We start from the raw sequence: 22,031 nt of genomic DNA, 5'->3' as shown, positions 1-22,031 counted from the left end.
TATCATGGTACTGTTAATATTTCTAGCCAAACAATCAACATTTCTGAGCCACCATCAAAAAGGGTTAGAAAGCCTAACTCCAAATATCAGTAATATCAGAGATAGTAGTACTCAGTTCTGTTTTATGAATGTTGACAATATTTTGTTACATTGCTTTTGTTTACATACATTAACTTCTAATTATGCACTTTACCTTCACTTTGTCTTTAAACTGTGCACAAATTTGATCTTCAGAATTATAAGATTGCTTTTGTTTTTCCACAAAGATAGCATCAGACACCCATTGGAAATCTTCACATTTTTTGCATTTTAGGTAGCCAATACCATAATTCCATGATGTTTGAGCTATGTTTAACATCCTCACCTTAGTTGAATTGCATTTGGGGTTGATACAAGGAGTATATGACCAAGGACAATCATCAAATTTGTGATCACCAACACAAGCTTTACATCCTCCTTTATACTGAGGTGTCATGGTTTTAATAGCATCATCAAACCATTCGAAGTATGGACACATAGGATTAGAGCAAGAGAAGAATTTCTTCCCTGAATTAGCACCTTCTTTGACCTTTAATTTAAAAGTTTCCGAATACCATTACAAGGAACTAATTTACACCTATTGTAGATCCAAGGACAATCAATTGATTGATGATTACTTTGGTTTCACATCTCACATTCCTGCAAATTAAGTAAAAATTAAAGTAAGATGGATAAGATACTCACCCCTTAACTATGTTCTTCTTTGAAAAAATCTTGAAATTGCTCTTACCATTTTCATTTTCTCACTTGAGCTAGCAGACATTTTGAAGAAAAAAAACCAATATACTGATTTAAGGTTGTGAAAATTCCCCATTTATATAAGTCAGGAGAAACAAGAAAGTGTCTGTTATTACAACGGTCGGAATGTAGAACGGTCGGATTTAAAACGGTCGAAATCTGTAGCCGTTGATTTGAACTCAGTGTTGCAATCTTAGATTGTAGGACACGGTGGTCATTCTCTTAAAAAAAAACCCATTGTTGTAAATATAACAACCAAATCTCCAGCCGTCCAACTAAAAGAATAGTCACGTGTCGCAATCCTAGTTAACAGGACATGCTGGTCATTTTAGAAAAAGAAACATCCATTTCAGTAAATATAACTACTTCATCTATGGCCGTCCAATTTTAGTCTAGCCATGTGTCGCAATCTAACTAAATGTGGCAAACGGAATCAAAATCACGTGCTTGTGGGGCTTTTTTACAGAAGGGTATAAATGATATTTATTTACACGTGCGGGGCCACACGCTTACCATTTTGACCACTTAACCATGTCAGACGGAAAACATAACAGATTGGGGCATTTTGATTCTGTTTTGGGGCATTTTGATCTTTTGCCTAACGTCCGGGGCATTTTCACAACCTTGTAGTCCAAATTGGGGCATTTTGCCATTTAACCCTATCAGTTTTTCATTCATTTTACTGCACAGCTAGCACATTTTGCCAGCGTCAGTGAAGGGCGATGCTGGGAAGATAACTAGCTCGAGGCAATTAGTTGAGTCCGCAACCTTGGATTCTAATGTTAAAGGTGGTTTGAGATGGTCTATGCAATAGTAGTACTCGTCACTCTTCAGATGGTAGATACGGTTGTAGGTGTTTGGCACACAAATGTGCAGGCGTTTAAGAATTTGCAGCTGAAGAAGGTAAGGCTTAGAAATGCTGACCGATTTGATTTCTGGGTTTCCGAAGGTGAAGTTGGCAAGCAAGTAATAATGCTGGAATTAAAAGGAATCGTCGATTAGTTAATGACTAGGATGGTTGAAGCGGAACCTACCGTTGCAATGATGCAATCCTTCAACAGACTCTGATATTGGCATGGGATCTTTTCTTACCGTGACCTGTATAAATGCATGTTTTTACTTGTTAAGCAGTTGCATATTTTCATTAGTCATACTAGAGTACTAATCCGACATGTTCTCCTGTTAGGTGCAACAAAAACAAACAAATCGTCTGTTTCTCCATTGTATATGCAACACAAGTAAATCATCAGAATTTCAGGAGTGTGTCACGTTAGTGAATGTTGCTAGCTTGAATTCGGAACTTGCTAAGTATTCTAAAATCGCTGACCTGTTTTTAAATGAATGCTAAATTCGGATGTTAGTTTTGTGTCAACTATAAGTCTCCAGTTGTTTTCCACCACTAAAAGTAAATACTTCCATGTGCTGCTACATTCTGGCTAGGAATCATATCACAATAAGTCCTGATGCTAGATGTAGTTGTACGTTTTCTTACAACTACACTCCACTCAAACTAATCCAATTACTAAGTGATCATCATGAATTCTTATTTGATTAATTGAGTATTGGAAATGTTTACAAAATAGATTCAAGTATTACAACGATCTAACTTGAAACTTAGATTAACTTTCTCTCTCTCTATTTCTTGATCAAGACTCGCTCTAGAATCCCTTACAAGTAATGACCTCTCTCATTTATATAGGATTTTACATAGTGGATGACAGCTAACAAACCCATTATTTTTCGGGATCACTATGTGACACATTCGCTCATATACAATCGCTCATCTTCGCATAGCGTACCTCTTCGCACAGTTCTTCACACTTTACCCGTGACTTTGCTGACATCATCTGGCGCGTCATCTCAACTTTGTTGTGTGCGATGCTATTCTCTTAGGTTGTATTCTTTAGTTCGCTTGATTGTTAACGTGTGCGGTATTTTACTCCTACATTTTTCCTCTTCTCATTTCGCTTATTCTTCAGAGTGAGCGATATGAGAAACTTCCATCTCATATCATCGCACATGTTAATCCTTTTATGTTTTATTTTACCGACAATTTCCCTTATTTCAAGCTCTTTTTATGTACGCGTGTCCTTTTAACCACTCATCTTTCGACACGTCCTTTTTAACTATATGATCCTTTCTGTTCAATTCTTCGCATTAATGAGAATAAATCTTGAAAAATGGGTCGCGCTTTCCTATATATTCTCCTCTACCTTACTCCTTTTATTTTTTTTATTCTTCTTCACCTTCTCTGCAAGTTTATACTCTTCATTCCCATTCTTCAATGGCTCCTGGTGGTAAAAACATGGAGATTGAATTTAGCTGATTAAAAACTGAATTCAATCAGAGGGGTTATGAACTCTCTATTCCTCCTTCATCTAATTTCGCATCAAAACTTAACCTTGATCTAATCAAATATGATCAATGGAATAATCGAAAAATCATCTTTGCGTTAGGTCAACTTCAATTTCTACCAATTCCTCTATATAACCCCGAGATTTCTCTCTTCTATAGAATTCTTGTTGATGATATATTCGCACGAGGAATATTTCAGTTGAGTGGTGATGCTATTAGGATACCTTTAGAGTATGCTCGTCGCGCAACTGGTCTTGGAAATGCTTACCCTGATGAAGTGCGAAAAGAGGGTCATCGTGATAAAATTATAGATCCTGCTGACTATACTCTCGATAATTTCTTTAATAACTATTACGTCACTGTTATGAAAAGTAACGTAACTAAATGGGATGTTCGCATAAGGAGAGTAGATGGTATCGCTGAAGATAAGAAAATTATGCGAGATGTTGATTGGAATTGAAATTTTAACCGTGCTGCTCGTAGATCCAATGATTCTAGTTGGCTTAATTGCCCTGTCATCTTAGAAGGTTCCTTTGTATCTGGTAAAGATGTGGACGGTTCTGACAATCCTCTGCCCGAAGATTTCTCTCTTTACCAACCTTGGGAGCTTAAATTACTCGCAAATGAGGAAAAAAAAGTAGCGGTATGTGATCCTCTTGATCTAATTTGTAAATTCTCATAACTTTCTTTCTTATCTCTTATTTCTTCTCTTTCGCAGAATGCCAAAAAGGTCAGTATTTCGCGCAAGGTATCAACTTCGCAGAATAAGGAAGTAAGAAACACACTTTCTATTTTTAACAATATTGTTGCCTCTGTTTCTTATCTTGATTATTCGTGTAGGTGAATCCTTTGAATGACAAAACTTTAGGCAAAGGCAAGAGCACTCCTAAGAAACCCACGTCAAAATCTGTATCCAAGACAACTTCGTTAAGCGTGCGAGATATGATTCTTCTTCAAGTTCAAAATCTTCAGATGGAGATACTTTTGTTTCTGAAGAAGAGGTATCGATCGATTCGTATCGGAAGAAGTTGTCTGATCTTTTTTCTGGAGATGCTTTTGCTACTCTTGAGGATGATGAAACGAATCGTGACTTCAATATGGTCTCAAGGATCTGTACTGCTTCAATCGTGACTTCAAGATTGGGGAGATCGATCTCTTCGTGGAGCTTCCTTTGCGATAAACCCAGATTTTCAATTTGCGATGAATGGCTTGGTAATATTCTGCAACATTTGTCTTTTATCTTTTCCCTAATATTTCTTATTTTACTTATAATGCCTCTTTTACATTTTCACAGAATGCTCACATATCTTATGCGATTTCTTTAGACAATTAAAGAAAGCTTCGCAAGTTGCAAGATGAGAATGCCAAACTGAGACATGAGAATTCCAATCTTTCGGATGCAAATGCAAATCTTATAGGCGAGAATACAAAACTTAGAAATGAGAATTTAACTAATTCTCAATTGGTTCTCCAAACTCGAGAAAAGAACAAGGAACTCATTGGTACGCAACTTATATTTTCTTACTTCTTTTCTTTTATGTGATCGTTCGCACTTCTTACTTAGTTATCTTCGCAGACCTGTATGACCTTTCAGATGAAGCGACTAATCTTACCGATGCTGAAATTATTTTAGAGCACCTCAATTCCTCTTTAAATAATTATCCTACTCGAGGATTTGAAAACCTTAGAAAATGCCACACTTCCAATTTCCGGTTTAAGAAAATGCCACCGTTTTTTTTTTAATTTATGAAGTGTCACAACTGTTATGTATTCCGTCAGGTCCCACCAAACTAGTCTATAATCGTTGATCAAGTCAAGAAAATGCGTCAATATTACTTATCTACCCTTCACAAACCATTAAAAAAGAAGAAGAAGAAAATACGATTCATTCATATCCATTAGCCGCTATTCACTTGGGTTTTAACGATGAACCAAGCAATTTTATCTGAAAGAGAGGAGAAAAGCAGCAGCTGCTGTTATTGTCGAGAAACTAGATAGAGTAATAGACAGAGAAATAGAGAGATGGAAATCGAGCAGAAAATGAAGATGGGTCTGAGAATTAGATTTGTTGAGATTGTGAAGGTTCAAATTGAGGATTTGTTATGAAATTGGAGGTTTTCTTGGTGATTCAGATGAATATTTGGAGTTAATGTTGTTTTCGATCTCTAGAAATGGAAGATGAAGAAGAATTGGTGGGGTATGGTTATGAAATTGAACTGAGCTACAGCCGTAGACGATTGAGAACAGATTGAACATTGGGTTTGATTTGCCGATAGAGATCAGGATATTCATATGATGGATGTTTTGATGATTAATGTGGGTTTGAATCAAATTGATAATTGGTTAGGATTTGGTGATGAAGCAAGAACACTGACGAGATGGTGTCAAAATTATGTTTGTCAAAAAAAAATTCTTAAAATTTTGGGAAAGAATTTTAGGGTTTGTCAAAATTAGGTTTAATTCATAGAATTTAAGTTGTTTTAAGAAAATGGTTTAGCTTGATTTTCATTTTGTTTTCATTTTCATATGTTAAATTTGTATCTTAGTTAATAGGGTGTGTAATTGTTTTTATTGTGAATCGTAAACAAATAAGGAAATTGTTTTGATTATGATGGTTCTCGTGATGAAGTAGTATTGGTGGATGATACTGGTGGTGATGCTATGGCTTGAGGCAATGGTTACTGGTGGTGATAATGGAGTTGTTGGTATGGTTTCACTGAATGGTATTGCAGTTGTTCGATCTGAACTGGGGATGAATTGGCTGGAGTTTGACCATGCTGTTGTGGATGTCATAAGAGTTCAATGAAATTGGGTGGAAGAGAATGGAACTAATGATGTTGAGTGTAGCTGTACGAACGTGCTTGATGAAGTGGATGAAATAGGGAGATGGGTTCTTGAGCTGAGAAGGAGGTGAATAATTGTTGTTCCTGAATGGGTTTGATGGTTAAAATGGGTTTCGGAATTTGGTTGAGTTCTGGACAGAGATTTCAAGTCGTGAAAATAGTTCTACATGAGAACTTGTCGTTGTTGTTTGCAAGGGAGTGTGGTGCTGTTGGTAATGAAGATACTAGAATGAATTTGATGCTGCAATGGAGGTTTGAAGTTCGTTTGGGCACAACAACTAACTATGATACAGAGGTTGAAGTTATACTCTCTGGTATGGAGTAGACTTTAGTCTGTATGTTACTGAATTTGGGCAGTGTGAAGACGGCAGAGACGAACTTGAAGTTGTTGCTGTCGGATGAGCTCGACGTGTTATATCTGTTCGATGAAACAACCCAAAGAATACACGAAATATAATGAGATGATTTAAGGGTATAAATGTCTTTTACTAAGCTGAACTACTGCACCTATGCACTAACGGATGTTAACTTTTGTTTGAAAAAAACTGGATGAAAAAGGTCAAATATGTGGCGCTAAATAAATTCTGAAAAAACCGGTGGCACTTTGTTAAACATGAAATTGAAAGTGTGGCACTTTATTAAAATCCCCTAAAATATACTACCCTTAGACAACACCATAAAAGTGCATTATCCACTGCCAATAATTTTAAACGAGGTTTTTATGAGGGGAGAGAAGCAGTTCAAGTATCGGAGGCGAAGAAGAACAAACTTATTAATGAAAAAGATGAAATCGCTCTTAGGGGTGCGAAAGAACATTTTTAAGAATCCTCTGAAGTTAAAATAGAACGTGATTCAGCTTTTTGTTAGAGGGACATGCTTATTGAAGAAAGAAACTTAATTCGATCTCAACTCCTTATAGAAAGTGAAGCTGAGTTTAATTGGGCTGCTAGAGTTCTGAACGATGTTAGAAATAATTTAGGTGTAAATGTTAGCCTTCACACTAAGCATTCTACACTGGTCGCAGACATTATTTCCATTTCTGAAGGTCATTTGTTGTTCTTTGATCTTCACTCATACTCTTAAGAATAATTGTCTGTTATTTTAACTCATTTGTTGATACTTCGCAGATAAAGAGAAGGAGTATCAAAAGAAAATTGTAGAGTTAGAAACTCACTTAGCTGCTAAAGAAAAAGAATCATCCGCTCGTAACTCCAACTATCAGCAATTGAAGGAAAATTGGTTCAACTTAGTTCAAAACAATAGTAACGATGCTAATCGCTCTCGTGAGGATGCTGTTAAAAGAGTTTGTCTGGAGAATGGTATTCCTTTATCAAAGTACAGTTTTCCAGTGATTCCTGAAAATGTACCCATTCCTGATATCCATGTTAATGATGAAGAAGAAGATTCTGAAGAAAAAACTAGTGATTCTGAAACTGAGCGAAATGAGGAAGATGAAAATTGATCGTTTCTTCTTGTTGTAATTTTTGTTGTAAATTCAGCTTTCATTTTTTTAATATAATTTTTCTTTTCTTTGCTTCATATTTATGACCTCTTCATATGCATACAAGACTATCAAAATGGAGCAAATAACACTTCTGTTGCATTCTCATTCTTGCCTCTTTTTATTTGGCATATCTTGATAGACCATAGTTATTATACTTTATCATAAATTTCTCTTGTGGGAGCATATGTGGAACTTTATGATTAATTTATTTTCTTGTATTATTCATGAGGTCTTATTTTTGCCTTCCTATGTAAAGGTCTTACGCTGCCTCTATTTACGTGCGAAGAAGTCGCAGGAAATATTTACACCGTAGTGTATTGACCCATTGATCTCGTCTTATCATTTTCTTGTATTATTTCCTCTTCAGGTTAATTCGCATAAATATCACAAGTCTTAAAACTCGTATGAGTTAAAAGTCTTGTGACATTTACGACTTTTGACACAATTCAGCTCCCTAATGGAGGGTGCAGTCCTTATCTTCCCCCTGGTTGCCCCTTCAAGAAAGCTTACCTCTATCGGGTTAAGATTATGGCTCTTCCCATCCAGTTTGTCAACAACCAGTTGATTTCGCAGTCTTGTAACCTTTCATCTACAAGACCACACCCTAACTGGGGTTTCTTCGGACCGAGTGCATCATAGTCAGGACTTGTCAAGAGTGGAAAGGTACGCTCCAGACGTCCCGGGCACTCTTGACTCAACCGTGTATCTCGGCGCCCTGATCGAGTTTCTGCACTCCTTGGGAGAGCCTTTCTCACCTTAGGCTCTCAATCTAAGATTATTATCTTAGACTGAAAATTTAAGGTATCTCTCCCGGATGGGCATTATCGTTTGATTCTCACCCCAAATCTCCACAACTCAAGTTCCGTGGTCGGTGTAGCCTTCCCTTGAGTCATGCCTTCTAGGTTTCTCCAATTATGACGTGCGATAGGTCTTACTATATTGCCTCTTGCATATAAGCGAACTAGGGTGCACGCCATATTTGGATTCCTAGCCAATCTGATAATAAATATCATTTTCTGTAGCCTTTTATAAAGGTCTTATTATAAAGATTTCTCTTTGTGTTTTCTTTATATGGATTTACCATATGAAATTAAAATTTCTCATTCCAATCTTTTAATTCGTACAACTCTAGTACATAAATGCTTTTATCGAATCAACTTGCTCGAATAAAATCAGGTACACTATTTTTTCTACTCATTTATCTTCTGCACCTTTTGAATCTTCTTAATTTCGCGTATGTTTTTCAGAATATTCATTCGCATAACCATTTATTTGGCTCTGTGCGAAAGTCATTGTACCCTCCAATTTTTGATATCTTGCCTCTACGCTTTTTTCTTTTCATAGAATCTGTTGCTAATCTTGATTAACATATTTTTTTCGCAGAAAAATCTATTCCAGCACTTCAAATATTTGTCTCTCCAACCTCATACACCGCATCAACCATCAGTCTCTCTGCTCTTTGACTATCTGCCGCATATTTTTTGAAATTTCTTCGCTTGAATTCTCATACTTCGCATTTGTCAACATCAATTTCTTGGCAATTTTTACTTTCAACTGTATCTCCTCTTATAATGCCAACACCCTGAGGTAAAGGAAACTTGATGCATTGATGAAATGTTGATGCAACAGCTAATATACCATGCATCCATGGTCTTCCAATGAGAGCATTATAAGGCGATTCAATATCCACTACACAGAATGTGATATCTGTTGGTAAATTTTGTAGAAGAATTCGCATAGTCACTTCTCATTTTGTTTTGTTCGCGGAACCATTACATCCATAGATTTTGTATATTGAAGGGATTAACTCATCATCTCTTCCACCCATTGTTTTATATGTATGATAAAACAGAATATCTACAGAACTGCCAGTATCTATAAGTATCATATTTATCGCCCAGGTGTTTTTCTTATTTTTTTCCTCATCTTCTTCCAATGGCTTCAGATTAATTCCCAATCGCACCACCAGTGGACACTCATGCGATTCTCCTCCTCCTGGTATTTCATCTGCACTGAACGAGATTTTTTATTTTTACCATTCCTTCAAGGGTGATGTTTTTTCCATGTTAAGAATTTCCCTTCCTTCAGCATCTCTTGCATATACTCGACTTAAGACATTATCATGAAAATCTTCTATGTTATTGAACGAGTGTATGATCGAGTTACAATATAAATTCTTTTCCTTCGCACCCACTTCAATAACAAATGTATTCCTGTCCTTTTCCTTTGCATACGTATTTCCTTGAGGTGGTTGTGGTGGCAAATTCCTTGGCTGTTTTAGTAAGAAATGGTCCAACTTTCCTTGCTCAATCATTCGCAATATAATCTTCCTCACATTTATACAATTGCTTGTTGTGTGACCGTGGAATCTATGATAGACACAAAATTCTTTACTCCTCCTTCCTGGTGGCGGCTCTTCACCTACATTATGTGGTTATGGAATATCATCCATTAGGAGAGCGCCTTCCCATACTTTATCCACTATAGTATTCAACTTTGGAAAGTTTATCTATTCCCATACCATCCTTCCAGTTTTCTTGTTATAATGTGTTTGTTGTCCTGCAAAACTTCCTGGTTGAAATGCATCAGTACCTCCAAGATTTTGAAGTTGCTTGTCTTTGTACTCTTTATCAAACTCTGCTTGATCTGCACTGCCCATAGCCACTAACTTTTGTTCCATTTGTGCACTATTTCTTCCGTGATTTCCTTGCGATGTACTCACAATATCATTTGTCAGCCTCGGAAGTAAACTTGTATTTCCACCTTTCGAATCAGATATTGCGACAGGGTAAGACTCCATGTCTCTTTGCTTTTCCTCAAGTGCTATGTATTCTTCTTGAAATTCGCGCAGCTCCGACATTGTTATTGTATCCTTTATTCTGAAAATTTGGGTGTATAATAGATCTGTTGCAAAGAGAGCGTTAATGAATGCAAGAATAAGATGTCGCTCATCCACCCGTCTTCCCATTTCACTAAACATGGTTCTCCAACGCGTCGTTGGATGACGCAAACTCTCATTTGTTCTTCTGCGAAGTCTGAATGCAGTCTCAATCCCTGGTCTTGATGGATTATTACTTACGTATTGCCCCAAAAAGATATTTTGTAAGTGATGAAACGAACTAACAGATTCTATAGGTAGTCCTTCAAACCACTTCAAAGCTTCACCTGCTAAGCTTGCAGCAAAATATTTGCACATTACTGCATGATGATTTTCCCACTGCAACAAAGATCTTGCATAAGCTTTCACATGTTGTATCGCACATGCACTTCCATCAAATATACTTGTAAATGACGGTAAACTGCACTTAGATGGTATTGGTGGTCTCTGAATCTCCTTTGTAAATGGAGTTTTTCCATCTTCCTCCACTGCTTCCTCTAGTTGTCTTCTTCCATCATTTATTTTTGTAGTCATCATTTCTCTTAATTCTGCCATCTCCTTAATAATTTCTTTGCTTAATAATTGATCCACATCCTCTCGCATGGGTCTTTTTAATCTTGCTTATCTCAATCTATTCTCATGATTGTTTTGGCGTATTGCTTCTTGTATCTTCTTTTGTTCAGTTTGTTCTCTTCTTCGCCTACGCCTTTCAGTATTTGCATCAATTCTATCATGTCTTTCTTCGTTACCTGTGCGATCATATCGATGTCTTGATATTTCTCTTTCTTATGGTGTAACTCGACCTTGTTCTGTATCATCTATGTTATGACGCTCGCGTCTCCTAACTTGATTATCATAATCAATATGACGCAATTTGCTTTGTAATTCTCTCTCTTCTAATTCTTCCCTTCTTCTATGTCTATCTCTTGCACGTGCAGTCTCTAGTTCGCGCTCATATTCGTCTCTTAATATTTCTCTGCCATGTAATATCATCTGTCCTTGCCTTTGATCTTCTTCTTCCCTTTCAAAATTAATATGTGCGCGACGAAGAAGTTCCCTTGGATGTGCATACCGATTAGTTTCTAAGTCAACTATATGTGTCCTTTCTCTTTGATCTTCCAAATTTTTATTTTCTTGCGAGTTTTCTTCAATGAATTCCATGTGTTTCCTTCGCCTATCATTTCCTCGATTAGATTGACTCTGTCGTGAAGAACTTCTACTTGATCTTGACCTTGAGCGCGTAGCACTCCTTGACCTTTGTTCTTGTAGTCTAAGATTCTCTTCTCGTAAATCATCATTTTGACGGATTAGATTCGCACGCTCTTCTTCTTCTCTCTTTCGTTCAATTTGTAATCTTTGCCTAAGCTCTGCAATCATCACGTTTCCTTCACTCGCTGTAACTGGTCCTTCGTTCCCAATTCTCTGTCCTTCCTCTGTAGAATTCGTTATTGCAGTATGGACACTCACCTTATCATAATTTATATCATTATTCTGTCCTTGTTCTCGCTGAGATCCAATTGGAATTTCTTTTCTTTGATGTTCTTCCATTCTTTCTTCTTGTTGCTCAAGATTTGTAATTCATCTTCGTTCAGCAATTCTATTATTTCTTCTAGTTGTCATCCCTTGTTCAACAACAGATTCAATCCTTACCATTTCTAAATTTTTAGATCTCACTTTTTTCCTTAAAATCTATGATATACTATCAGGAATTATCATCCATAGTTGTTTCTAGCACCAAAAATATAGTTGTAAGTTTTCTTACAACTACACTCCACTCAAACTAATCCAATTACTAAGTGATCATCATGAATTCTTATTTCATTAATTGAGTATTGGGAATGTTTACAAAATAGATTCAAGTATTACAACGATCTTACTTAAACCTAGATTCACTTTCTCTCTCTCTATTTCTTGATCAAAACTCACTCTAGAACCCCCTTACAGGTAATGACCTCTCTCCGTTATATAGGATTTTACATAATGGATGACAGCTAAGAAACCCATTATTTTCGGGATCACTATGCGACACATTCGCTCATATACAATCGCTCATCTTCGCATAGCGTACCTCTTCGCACAGTTCTTCACACTTTACGTGTGACTTTACTGACATCATCTGGCGTGTCATCTCAACTTTGCTGCGTGCGATGCTATTCTCTTAGGTTGTATTCTTTACTTCGCTTGATTGTTAACGTGTGTGATATTTTACTCCTACACTAGACTCGGATAAGTCTGAATAAAATGAACCCAAGAATCAAACATTTCAATCACTATATTTATTTATTATTCTTTTTAGTTCATCAACTTCAATTCTATAAAACCCTTGAAAATTTGGAGTTTCAAATTGAACAACACTATTCAGGAATCTATGATCACTGGAGAAAAATAACAAGAATAGAAGTTCTACAAAAGGGTAAGAAGAAGAAAGACGTAAAAAACACAGCCCAAGACGATATATAATAAGATCCCAATGAAAATTTGGAACGTGAATTAGTGGGGTTCTACTGTTGTCACCTGCCGCCAATCTTCATTCACTGCTTCTTTCCACAGGGTAACATTGTTGTTACCACGACCAAAATATTACCAGTAAGAGACCACGAAACCCTCCATACATGAGTATTAAAATCCTGCAAAACTTTACCTTCCCACTGGCCTCCTTCCTTTGCAACAGTCCATATAATAACAGTTCCATCCTGTGAACAACTTGCAATAGTTGATTCCTAGATTAGGGGCCCAAGACACACCCCTCGCCCAGTCCCTGTGCATCTGAAGAGCCGGGAAGAAATCCATCTTCCATGTTTCATTATAACGTTTCCAGACCTTGATAGTATTATCACAACCACCGTAAACAAGCTTCTGAACCGGATCAAGAGCAGCAGATCCCACTAGAGCTCCATGAGCTGTCGCTGGAGCCCAAGAAACTGAAGTTACACACACAGGGTGTGCTTGATCAATCTTAGTCGTCTCCCAACCACCATCATTCCTAGCAGAAAAAACCTAATTTTAAGACTTGATTTTTCTTTTATATCCCTACTTTATTTTATAAATGACCAAAACTTCCCTTAGATCTTTTACAATCAATATCTTATTCTACATATCATATTTCTTAAAGATTGTTATTTTCAGTCTATATCATGCTCTTTAAAAATTATTATTTTCAATTTCAAATTATATTTACTATACCATTTCAATACAAAATTCTAATTTATCTTCATAAATGATTTCCATATATTCTAATATCCGTTTTACACTTTCATGTGTATATATACCGACTGTATTGATTGCTAGGCCTTCATCTCTTTCAACAACGAAAAATTGAGAGATGAAATCGCTAAAAGTTTAATGGGAGCTTAAAAGAAAATATATATGTGGTGAAATTAATAAAAAAAATTAATCAAACATAAAAATAAGAGACAATATTAAATAATTGTTTGATCTTAATTTGATTTTTCTTTATTCCGTAAGGTGGTTTCACATTAAAATGTAATGTCTATTTTAGTCATTTGCTACAAATTCAATAACTGAAGTAATATTTTACCAAACACAATTTGATAACTTTTTTAATCAGCTTTAGCTTTTAGTATATAGTTTACCAAACACCTAACTGTTTTTTTACACAGCACAACAGAAAAGCGCTCCTACAAAAGCCACAACATTACTAAATTAAGCCTTAGACTGTCAAAGACAGCTTATAGTTTGTACTAACATAAAACACTAAAGGCACACAGGTTTTACATTATAGGAAGTCTGAACAGTTATAACAGAAATAACTATCTTTCATTTCACTAGCCCCCCTCAAGCTGGAGAGGATGCAGAATCTCCATCTTTTCTCTGAGAAAGGAAAATCTTGGTGCAGAGAGTCCCTTAGTAAATATATCAGCAACTTGATGAAGAGATGAGACATAAGTAACATGCAAGTGTTTTGACTGAACTAATTCCCTAACAAAGTGAAAATCTATAGCTAAGTGTTTCATCCTGCTGTGAAAAACAGGATTTGAAGATAGAGCAATAGATCCTTTGTTATTACAAGCAATAATAGGAGGAATAGATAAAAAGACATGTAAATCTTTTAGAACCTGACAAATCCAAAGCACTTCTGCTGCATTTTTTGCTAATGACCTGTATTCAGCTTCTGTGGAGCTTCTAAAGATAGTTGGTTGTTTCTTGGATGACCAGGAAACATGATTAGAACCAAAAAAGATACAATGCACTAGTCCAAAATATGGTTTTAGGACACTTTGGGCGTGGGACAAAGGACATATATTTTCAGTGGTTCAATATTTTACAATTGAGATTTGTCAAATATTTTGTATGTGATAAATAACGGAAAGAATATGTAGTTTATTCTCGTGTCTATTTGCCCCCGCTCTCAAACTTTCACCCATTCAGTTTTAGGATCTGTGGGTGGATGAATGAGCATTTTGGTTGGCTGATAAAGAAGATCTAACGGCTTGCAATCAGAACTAGAAACTTCTTAAAACTGAACCATCACCGAAAGGAACGTACTCCCGTTTATTTCGTCATTGGTGTTCATCAAAATAAAAAAGTTTCTCTTGAACTTCCACTTCGGCTCTCCTCTTTTTTTTTACATCTCGATCCAAACATATTTGGGCCGACCGAGCGAAGTGAGGGAAGACCTTATATGGACACTTTTTTGTCAAATCTAAGTGATCAATTACCTAAAAAGGCTTGAGAATGGTCCATGCTGAAAAACCAAGAATGCCCCTGTTGTGGCTGGATTTTTTATCAAAATGAACTAAAGGTCGTGTGTTCATATCTGGCGCACCTCAAAGTTTTTAGTTTTTTTTTTTCGTTTATCTTCTTCAAGTTCATATCGAAACTGCTCTGTCTTATTTATTCTTCAGTCCACCATCTCCATCTCCACCACTATCACCATTACCATCCACAATTAGTATTGAGGAACAGAGTGAACTAATTTGTTCAATTTCAGTGTGTTCCAAATCGATTTTTCTTTCCTCTCTCCATTCTCGATCTTTCTTCTTCCATCGAACTCTTCTTTCTTGGAGAATGTAGCATTTTCATCAAGTAACAGTACTGATACCAGGCCAACCAACACAACTTTAAACTGAAGTAGCAACTGATTCTCCATTTTCAGCGATGAATCAGTGAATTAGGGTTTTCAAAATTAATTAGAAATTCAACTAGGGATTGGATATTGAGAAATTAAAGGATGGGTTTGCATGATTTGAAGACCTGAATTGAGATTTGAACTCGGGCAAGGAAAAAGAGAATTTAGGGTTGTATATTAAGGTTTCTGAGAATCAGTGATGGCGATGAAGAATTTATTAGGTGTTGGTTGAATTGAAATGGGAAATTGTTGATGGTCTTGAGATGGGTAGCTGATTTGAATCAAAGTGAATGAGCAATTGATATCAGTTTCTTGAGTGGAACTACTTTGAGGTAATGGTTTTTGTTGGTTAACTGAGTAAGTTATATATATTCAGTTCTGAGTTCACATGAATTGTTAATGAAGTTGTAGTTAAGTTTGTGAATTCAAGGGATTGGTACATATTTGAAATGAAACAAGAATTGAGTTTTGAGTTTTGGAATTGATAATGAATTGCCTTTGCATCAACACTTGATAGTAAGGGATTGATAGTGTTTGTTAGTTGCACTGAAATGGAAATGAGTTGCAGGGGGTGTTTACAAGATATCAATATTATGTAATTGCAACAATGTAAAAATAAGACTAAGAGAGTGATACAGAGACTGTAGTGGAGATACAAGTTGGTATGATATTGAGACATGAGCTGGTTCTGCAGGTGTTGGTTTTGTTTGTAAGATGATGGTAGCACCTTAATCTACTATAAGGTAGAACGTTAGGAGAGAGAAAATTATTTGTTCCCCAAGTTAGGGTTTTATCTTATTTCTTTGTATTGATTTCTAAACTTAATAAAATTCTTATAAGTGTTCTTCATCATGATTTCATAGTTTTGTTTATAGATTATTCAAAGGTTGTAGTTGTGGGATTTCCTTCAACTACATAGTGAGTCAGCTTTTTGTATTTTGCTAGCTAGCTCCAAATCAGAACTTCCTACTTTTTGTTGAGTTTTAAGCTGTGATTGTGACCGTGTTCTTATTTTTGTATCGTAGTTCCTTCAGCTTAAATGAAGAAAATAGTGACGGTTTACGAGTAATTCCTCAGAGTTATTCTATAGAGGTATCAAAATTTCTCAGAGTTCTACATCGATCCATAAACATACTCCATAATTTTCTCTCGCGCTCACTGTTGCTGACATCTGAAAGTTGCTTTGGTGTAAGGTCGTCGCTTAAGGTTCTGCACTTCAAAATATTCCAGATAATAAAAATGTTAGACTTGTTTTGTCAAGAAGAAAAGACTAGTTAAACAGCATACCGTTCAGCATTTATTCTAAATTAATCAGTGCATGAAAACGCAAACAAATAAGCAGCATCTCGTGGCTGTAAACTAATCAGTGCATACAGTCTGATTTACAAAGCAAGGACGATATTAAGGGAAAAAAAGAGAGACACTGTTTCTTAATCGAATGGCATAAAATCTCACAATCTTAATCCAAAATTATGCATATCAAAAGACAACGTACAAAATAAAAGAATTATTTTTTCTGCTAAGTACCCACATAGCATCACATAACAACCTAATCTTACGCTAAAGATCTTCAAATTGTTGGCCAGATTAACACCGATGCATCAATAAAGCACATAAGCACTACGAAAATTTGACAGTCTAAAATGAAACAATTGAATAAATAGAACTAATTGTAAACTAAAAAAAATCTGGAGAAAGAATAGTTTACCTTGCTACAGGTTTACTCGCCTGAACAATGATGTTTCTAGCCGTGCAAGGGCTAGAAAATTAGGTTGGTCCAAGGAGACAAGTCTTTCATTTTAGACTGCTGCTGGATTCGGTCATCCATTCCCAAAACGATGAGAGGGCATTCTCTACCACACAAGAAATAATCTGCATCATTTTAAAATTCAACGAGTTAAGGTCAGCTAACCATTCGATTACACTATCTAACAACAGACAGGCACCAAAAACTAAAGCACCTAAAAAAATTAAAAAAAAAAAAGAATGAAGAGAGCACCTCAAGAAACAGAAGCAGCAGAAGAATTTTCTGCAACAATGTTGAAACAAGAAAACTTTGTTTTGAGAGGAGAAATCATTGTGTTTTTAGATCTTCATCAAAAACAAGACAGGGATTTCATCTTCTTCTTCCGGCAGTTTCATAGGAATTATGAGAGTAGTAGTAGTAGTAAGAACGATGTTCAGTTTACCAAGAGATAACATCATTCTTGGAGAATCCATTATTCAGAAACAATTTTGTAGAATGAAAATTTTCAGATCCGAGTAAGGAAGAGGAAAATGAGAAAGAGAAAGTTTTAAGCTTATTGACGGCTGAATTATCTTTAAAGAGAGGAGACCTAATCTTTTTAGGGCATACATATATATAATATAAGAGAGGGAAGGGCCATCCAACGGTTAGATGATAATTGAGATTTGATCATCATAGGGTAAGCTTTTTTAAGGGCAATGTTGGAAATCTGTTCCAATATTTAAAAATTTGGAAAAATATCTAATTTCGTCGAAAACTCAGTTAAGTCACATGTGTAAGCTCTCACATGCTAAGAAAACCCCTTTAGAATTCAAGTTTCAGGGTTTAAAATTCAAGATTCAGGTTTAGGGTTCAAGGTTCAGATGGTGGCGACGGTGGTTTTTGTAGTGTTTCTGGTGGTGATCGTGGCCTTACACACGTGACTTAACTGGGTTAGATGTCAAAGTTAATGGAATGGGGCATTTTTCCAACTTTTTTTTAGCATTGGGACAGATTTCCAACATTGCACCTCATATCGGGGCATTTTCCCAATTTTCCCAAATATAAAATGATTCACTGACTCCGAAAAGTCTGAATTATTTGTTTGCACAAATTAAAACTAAAACCAGAAAAGATGTCTCAAGTAAAAAGAAAGAATCTCCAAAAATTATAGAACCCAGAAACTTACAATTCATAAGCCACTGCATAAGAACATGAAAATGCAAGATTTGTTGTTTAAGTTAGTTTGCAAAATCCACAGATCAAAGATGTATGATCACTTCAAGGCTGCAGTTCCAATTCAGCATCTCCCAACTCCAGAGCTAGCAAGACTGACTTGAAAGTAATAGTCTCACAAGTCCGGATCATAACCCATTGAGGTCTGGAAAGTTGCTGCAGAGGTTACAAAAATTGGTCAGAGTTCCACATCAGTCCGTAAACATACTCCGTGATATGTTCTCACGCTCCTTGTTATTGACATCCAGAAGTTTCCCTTGGGTACATCGTCATTTCAGGTTCTACAATTCAACAGTTCCAGATGATGTTAGGCTTAATTTTTCAAGGAAAAAAGAGTAATCAAACAGCATACTCTTAAACAACAAATCTAAACTAATCAGTGCATAAAAACACTAAGAAATGAGCAGCATTTTGCGTCTCTGATTTACGCATTCTGATTTACAAAACAAGCATCCTAAAGAAAGAGGCATAAGTGAAATTGTTTCTTAATCTAGAAGTTGAAAGACAATCACAATATCATAACAGACTAAATTACCTGGAACCTTTTTGAAATAAAGCATATCAGAATCCAATTTAAATAACCAAAAGCTACGTAAAAAGTCATTTCCTGTTAAATACCAACATAGCATCACGTAACAACCTAATCTTAAGATCAAGATCATCAAATTATAGGCCAGATTAACATCATTTCATTATTAAAGCGCATAAGCACTACCAAAATTTGACCAAACTCTAAAACCAAACAATTGAATGACTACAACAAGTAATTACCTTGCTACTGGTTGATGCTATTTCATAGATGAAGCAGCATACACAGATTCCCACTTTCATTACCACTTTGATCTAGATAAGCGTGGATTTGATTGTAAATTTCCAATAAAGATGAGGAAAATAGAGAAAATTTTCAGCTAACCATTAGATTCTACTTTTAGCACAAAAAACTTAAAACGAGCCGAGAATCAAACAACAGACAAGTAATAAAGATTAAAAACCCTAAAAAGAATTACAAAAATTAAGTGGAATCAACAGAAGTTGTTGAAAATCAATAGATGCTGCCGACTTCCGTACGAAGCAACAGAAGTTGAAAATAAATAGATGCTGCCGGCTTCCATACCGGTAAATTAAGAGTTTGCCGAAATCAACAGAAGTTGTTGAAAATCAATAGATGCTGCCGACTGACTTCCATATGGCTGATAACTTTGTTGAGACGAGAAATCATTTTGCTTCATCAAAGAACAAGACAAAGGTTTCATCTTCTTCTTCCGGAAGAATGGTGTTCAGATTACCAAGAGATAGCATTATTCTTGAAGCATCTATTGTTTAGAAACAATTTGGTGGAGAGAAAATTTTCAGATATGAGCAAGGAAAAAGAAAATGAGCAAAGAGAAAGTTGAAGTTTATAGACGGCTGAGTATAATTTATAGGGTAACCATATGCTTTTAAAGTATGCTAGATATTTATCCAACGGGTTGGATATATTTGAAACTGACCTACATAAAGTTTTTTGAAGCAATTCGGTGAACTGTAAAATTGGTGGTTTTAAAAAAAAAAAAAGTGCACAAATATAAAAAGCAAATTCAGGGAAATATGCAAAATTCAAAAGAATGCAATGCACAAGCAAGTGATTACTGATTAGTGCATATACTGTTTCGGCATCTAAAATTCAGCATTGATACATAGTTCTAAACATGATTTCCTCACTACGTCACTCTTTTTTTGAGGGGTAAATAGAGTGGTATCTTGATTGTAATAGAATATAAAATGGTGATGATTGTAATGTAGTGCATTTAGATCGTGAATCTGTTCGAAATTCGGAAAATTCGTGGATAAGTCATTTACTCTTAAAAAAAAACCTAGTTAATTAGTTTGTGGTCTAGTGTGATTATTTGGGTCATAGTACTAAAAAACAAAAAAAAGTCATTAAAAAGTAATGTCTTAAAACCACTTATCTAACTATTTTAGTTAATGACTAATTTGTCCCTGATTAATTAGGATTAATTTAGTTGATTAGTCGTAAAAATATTGTGTTAATGAATCATCAAAACATAAAAATAATTAAAATTTTGAATCTTCTTTAAGAACACCAACCAAGAATGGTTTATGTTGACATTGGTATATCAACGGATTGTAACTTCAAAAAGTAACTTCAAAAATATACAACTTTTTTCGAAATTTGCTTTTATCTGGAATCGGTTTATATGGACATCAACATAAATCGATTATGTGTTATTAAACATGAAATAAAACTAACACTCATTCTACTCCATACATATACACTAAAATATATATTTTTAAAAAAAGGAATCAACTGTGTCTTTTTTTTTTTTGATAAGAAGAGAAGATTTATTGAAGAGGAATCATCTGTGTCACCTAAGGTGAAGTTGTCAAATGAAGTAACGCTGGAATTAAAAGGAATCAACTTTTCGTTAATAACTGGGATGGTTGAAATGGAACCTGAAATTTGTATGGGATCATTTCATGAGGTGTGACCTGTAAATGCATGTGTTCACTTGTTAAGCAGCTGCTTGTCATTGGTCATACTAACTAGAGTACTAATCAGTCTTGTTATCGGTGCATCAAAAAAGTTCGTCTGGCTCTCCGTTATATATGCAACACAAGTAAATCATAAGAATTTCAGGAGCGGGTAACGTTAGTAAATTTTGCTAGTTCGAATTTGCTGTTTTCCTGCACTCCAAAATATGAATTGAAGATTATCAAAGTATAAAATGAAGTTTTGATTTTAAAAAATCGATTATCTGTTTTAATATGAACGCTAAATTCAGATGTCAATAAGTTTCCAAGTGCAATGAATCAGTAGTCAAATGTAGCATCAGTTGTTCTCCACCACCAAAAGTAAATACCTCCATCTGCTGCTACATTTTGGCTAGGAATCATATCATAATAAGTCACGATGCTAGACTGGGATAAGTCTGAATAAAATGAATGCAAGAATCAAACATTTCAATTACACTAAATTTGAATAATTTAATCATTTTCGGAAATTCACATATCAGGACCATGTGATAAATAATTTTTTCCTACATATATAAAATAACTATCTAATCTTAAGCTCAAGATCTCCAAATTATAGGCCAAAATTAACAAAATCAAACAATTGAATAAATACATTAAAAACCCTAAAAATGAGCATTTCCAAAAGGAGGAGAGGGTATTCTACCTCACGGGAAAAGGATCGTCCTTCTCATATAAGCAATTTTCTGCATCATTGTAAGGTTCAATAAGTTAAAGCATTCGATTGTAAAAAAAAACTGAAAACCCTTGAAAAATAAAATAACATAAATTTAAAGAGTTTACCTCCATCAACTACAGAATATTAATGGCAACTAACAGAAGCCAAAGTTAAAGAGTTCAAAGCTGAAAACTTTGTTTTGAGAGGAGAAATCATTGTGTGAGTGGATCTTCATTAAAACCAAAACAAGGGTTTCATCTTCTTTTTCTGGTAGTTTCAAAGGAATTATGATAGTAGTAGTTGTAAGAATGGTGTTCAGATTACCCGGAGATAACATTATTCTCTAAGAATCCATGATTCATAAACAATCTGTAGAGAGAAAATTTTCAGATCTGAGCAAGGACGTAGAAAATGAGCAAAGAGAAAGTTTTGA

General features: G+C 35.3%; 1 protein-coding gene, 1 long non-coding RNA gene and 1 pseudogene across 2 annotated transcripts; all 3 read right to left on the bottom strand.

Moving 5' to 3' along the window:
* Positions 1–8,983: 8,983 nt before the first annotated feature.
* LOC113311491 lies at positions 8,984–10,675 on the bottom strand. The gene is made up of 4 exons (XM_026560324.1): positions 10,001–10,675; positions 9,646–9,751; positions 9,256–9,486; positions 8,984–9,168 (listed from the first exon to the last, which is right to left on the bottom strand). The coding sequence occupies exons 1-4, from the start codon at positions 10,673–10,675 to the stop codon at positions 8,984–8,986; spliced, it is 1,197 nt and encodes a 398-aa protein (XP_026416109.1).
* A 2,172-nt stretch (positions 10,676–12,847) lies between these two features.
* On the bottom strand, positions 12,848–15,467 carry LOC113311490 (annotated as a pseudogene).
* A 1,130-nt stretch (positions 15,468–16,597) lies between these two features.
* On the bottom strand, positions 16,598–17,701 carry LOC113310056. Its single transcript, XR_003340896.1, has 3 exons — positions 17,446–17,701; positions 17,155–17,318; positions 16,598–16,655 (listed from the first exon to the last, which is right to left on the bottom strand). It is a non-coding gene; the product is annotated as an uncharacterized LOC113310056 (long non-coding RNA).
* Positions 17,702–22,031: the final 4,330 nt, after the last annotated feature.

The sequence above is a fragment of the Papaver somniferum genome, chromosome 9 (assembly GCF_003573695.1).
Source record: "Papaver somniferum cultivar HN1 chromosome 9, ASM357369v1, whole genome shotgun sequence".
NCBI classification, from domain to species: domain Eukaryota; kingdom Viridiplantae; phylum Streptophyta; class Magnoliopsida; order Ranunculales; family Papaveraceae; genus Papaver; species Papaver somniferum.
Note: the sequence above shows the minus strand (reverse complement) of the source record. Positions and strands in the feature narration are given on the sequence as shown.

Bases quoted from the DNA above. Each gene is read 5' to 3' on its own strand.
- LOC113311491 (XM_026560324.1), bottom strand. From the start codon at position 10,675: ATGTGCAAATATTTTGCTGCAAGCTTAGCAGGTGAAGCTTTGAAGTGG. The intron at 9,752-10,000 runs GTATGGGAATAG...TTACTAAAACAG, and splicing joins ACAAGAAAACTGGAAGGATG to CCAAGGAATTTGCCACCACA. The intron at 9,487-9,645 runs GTAACTCGATCA...CGTTCAGTGCAG, and splicing joins GAAGGAAAAGAATTTATATT to ATGAAATACCAGGAGGAGGA.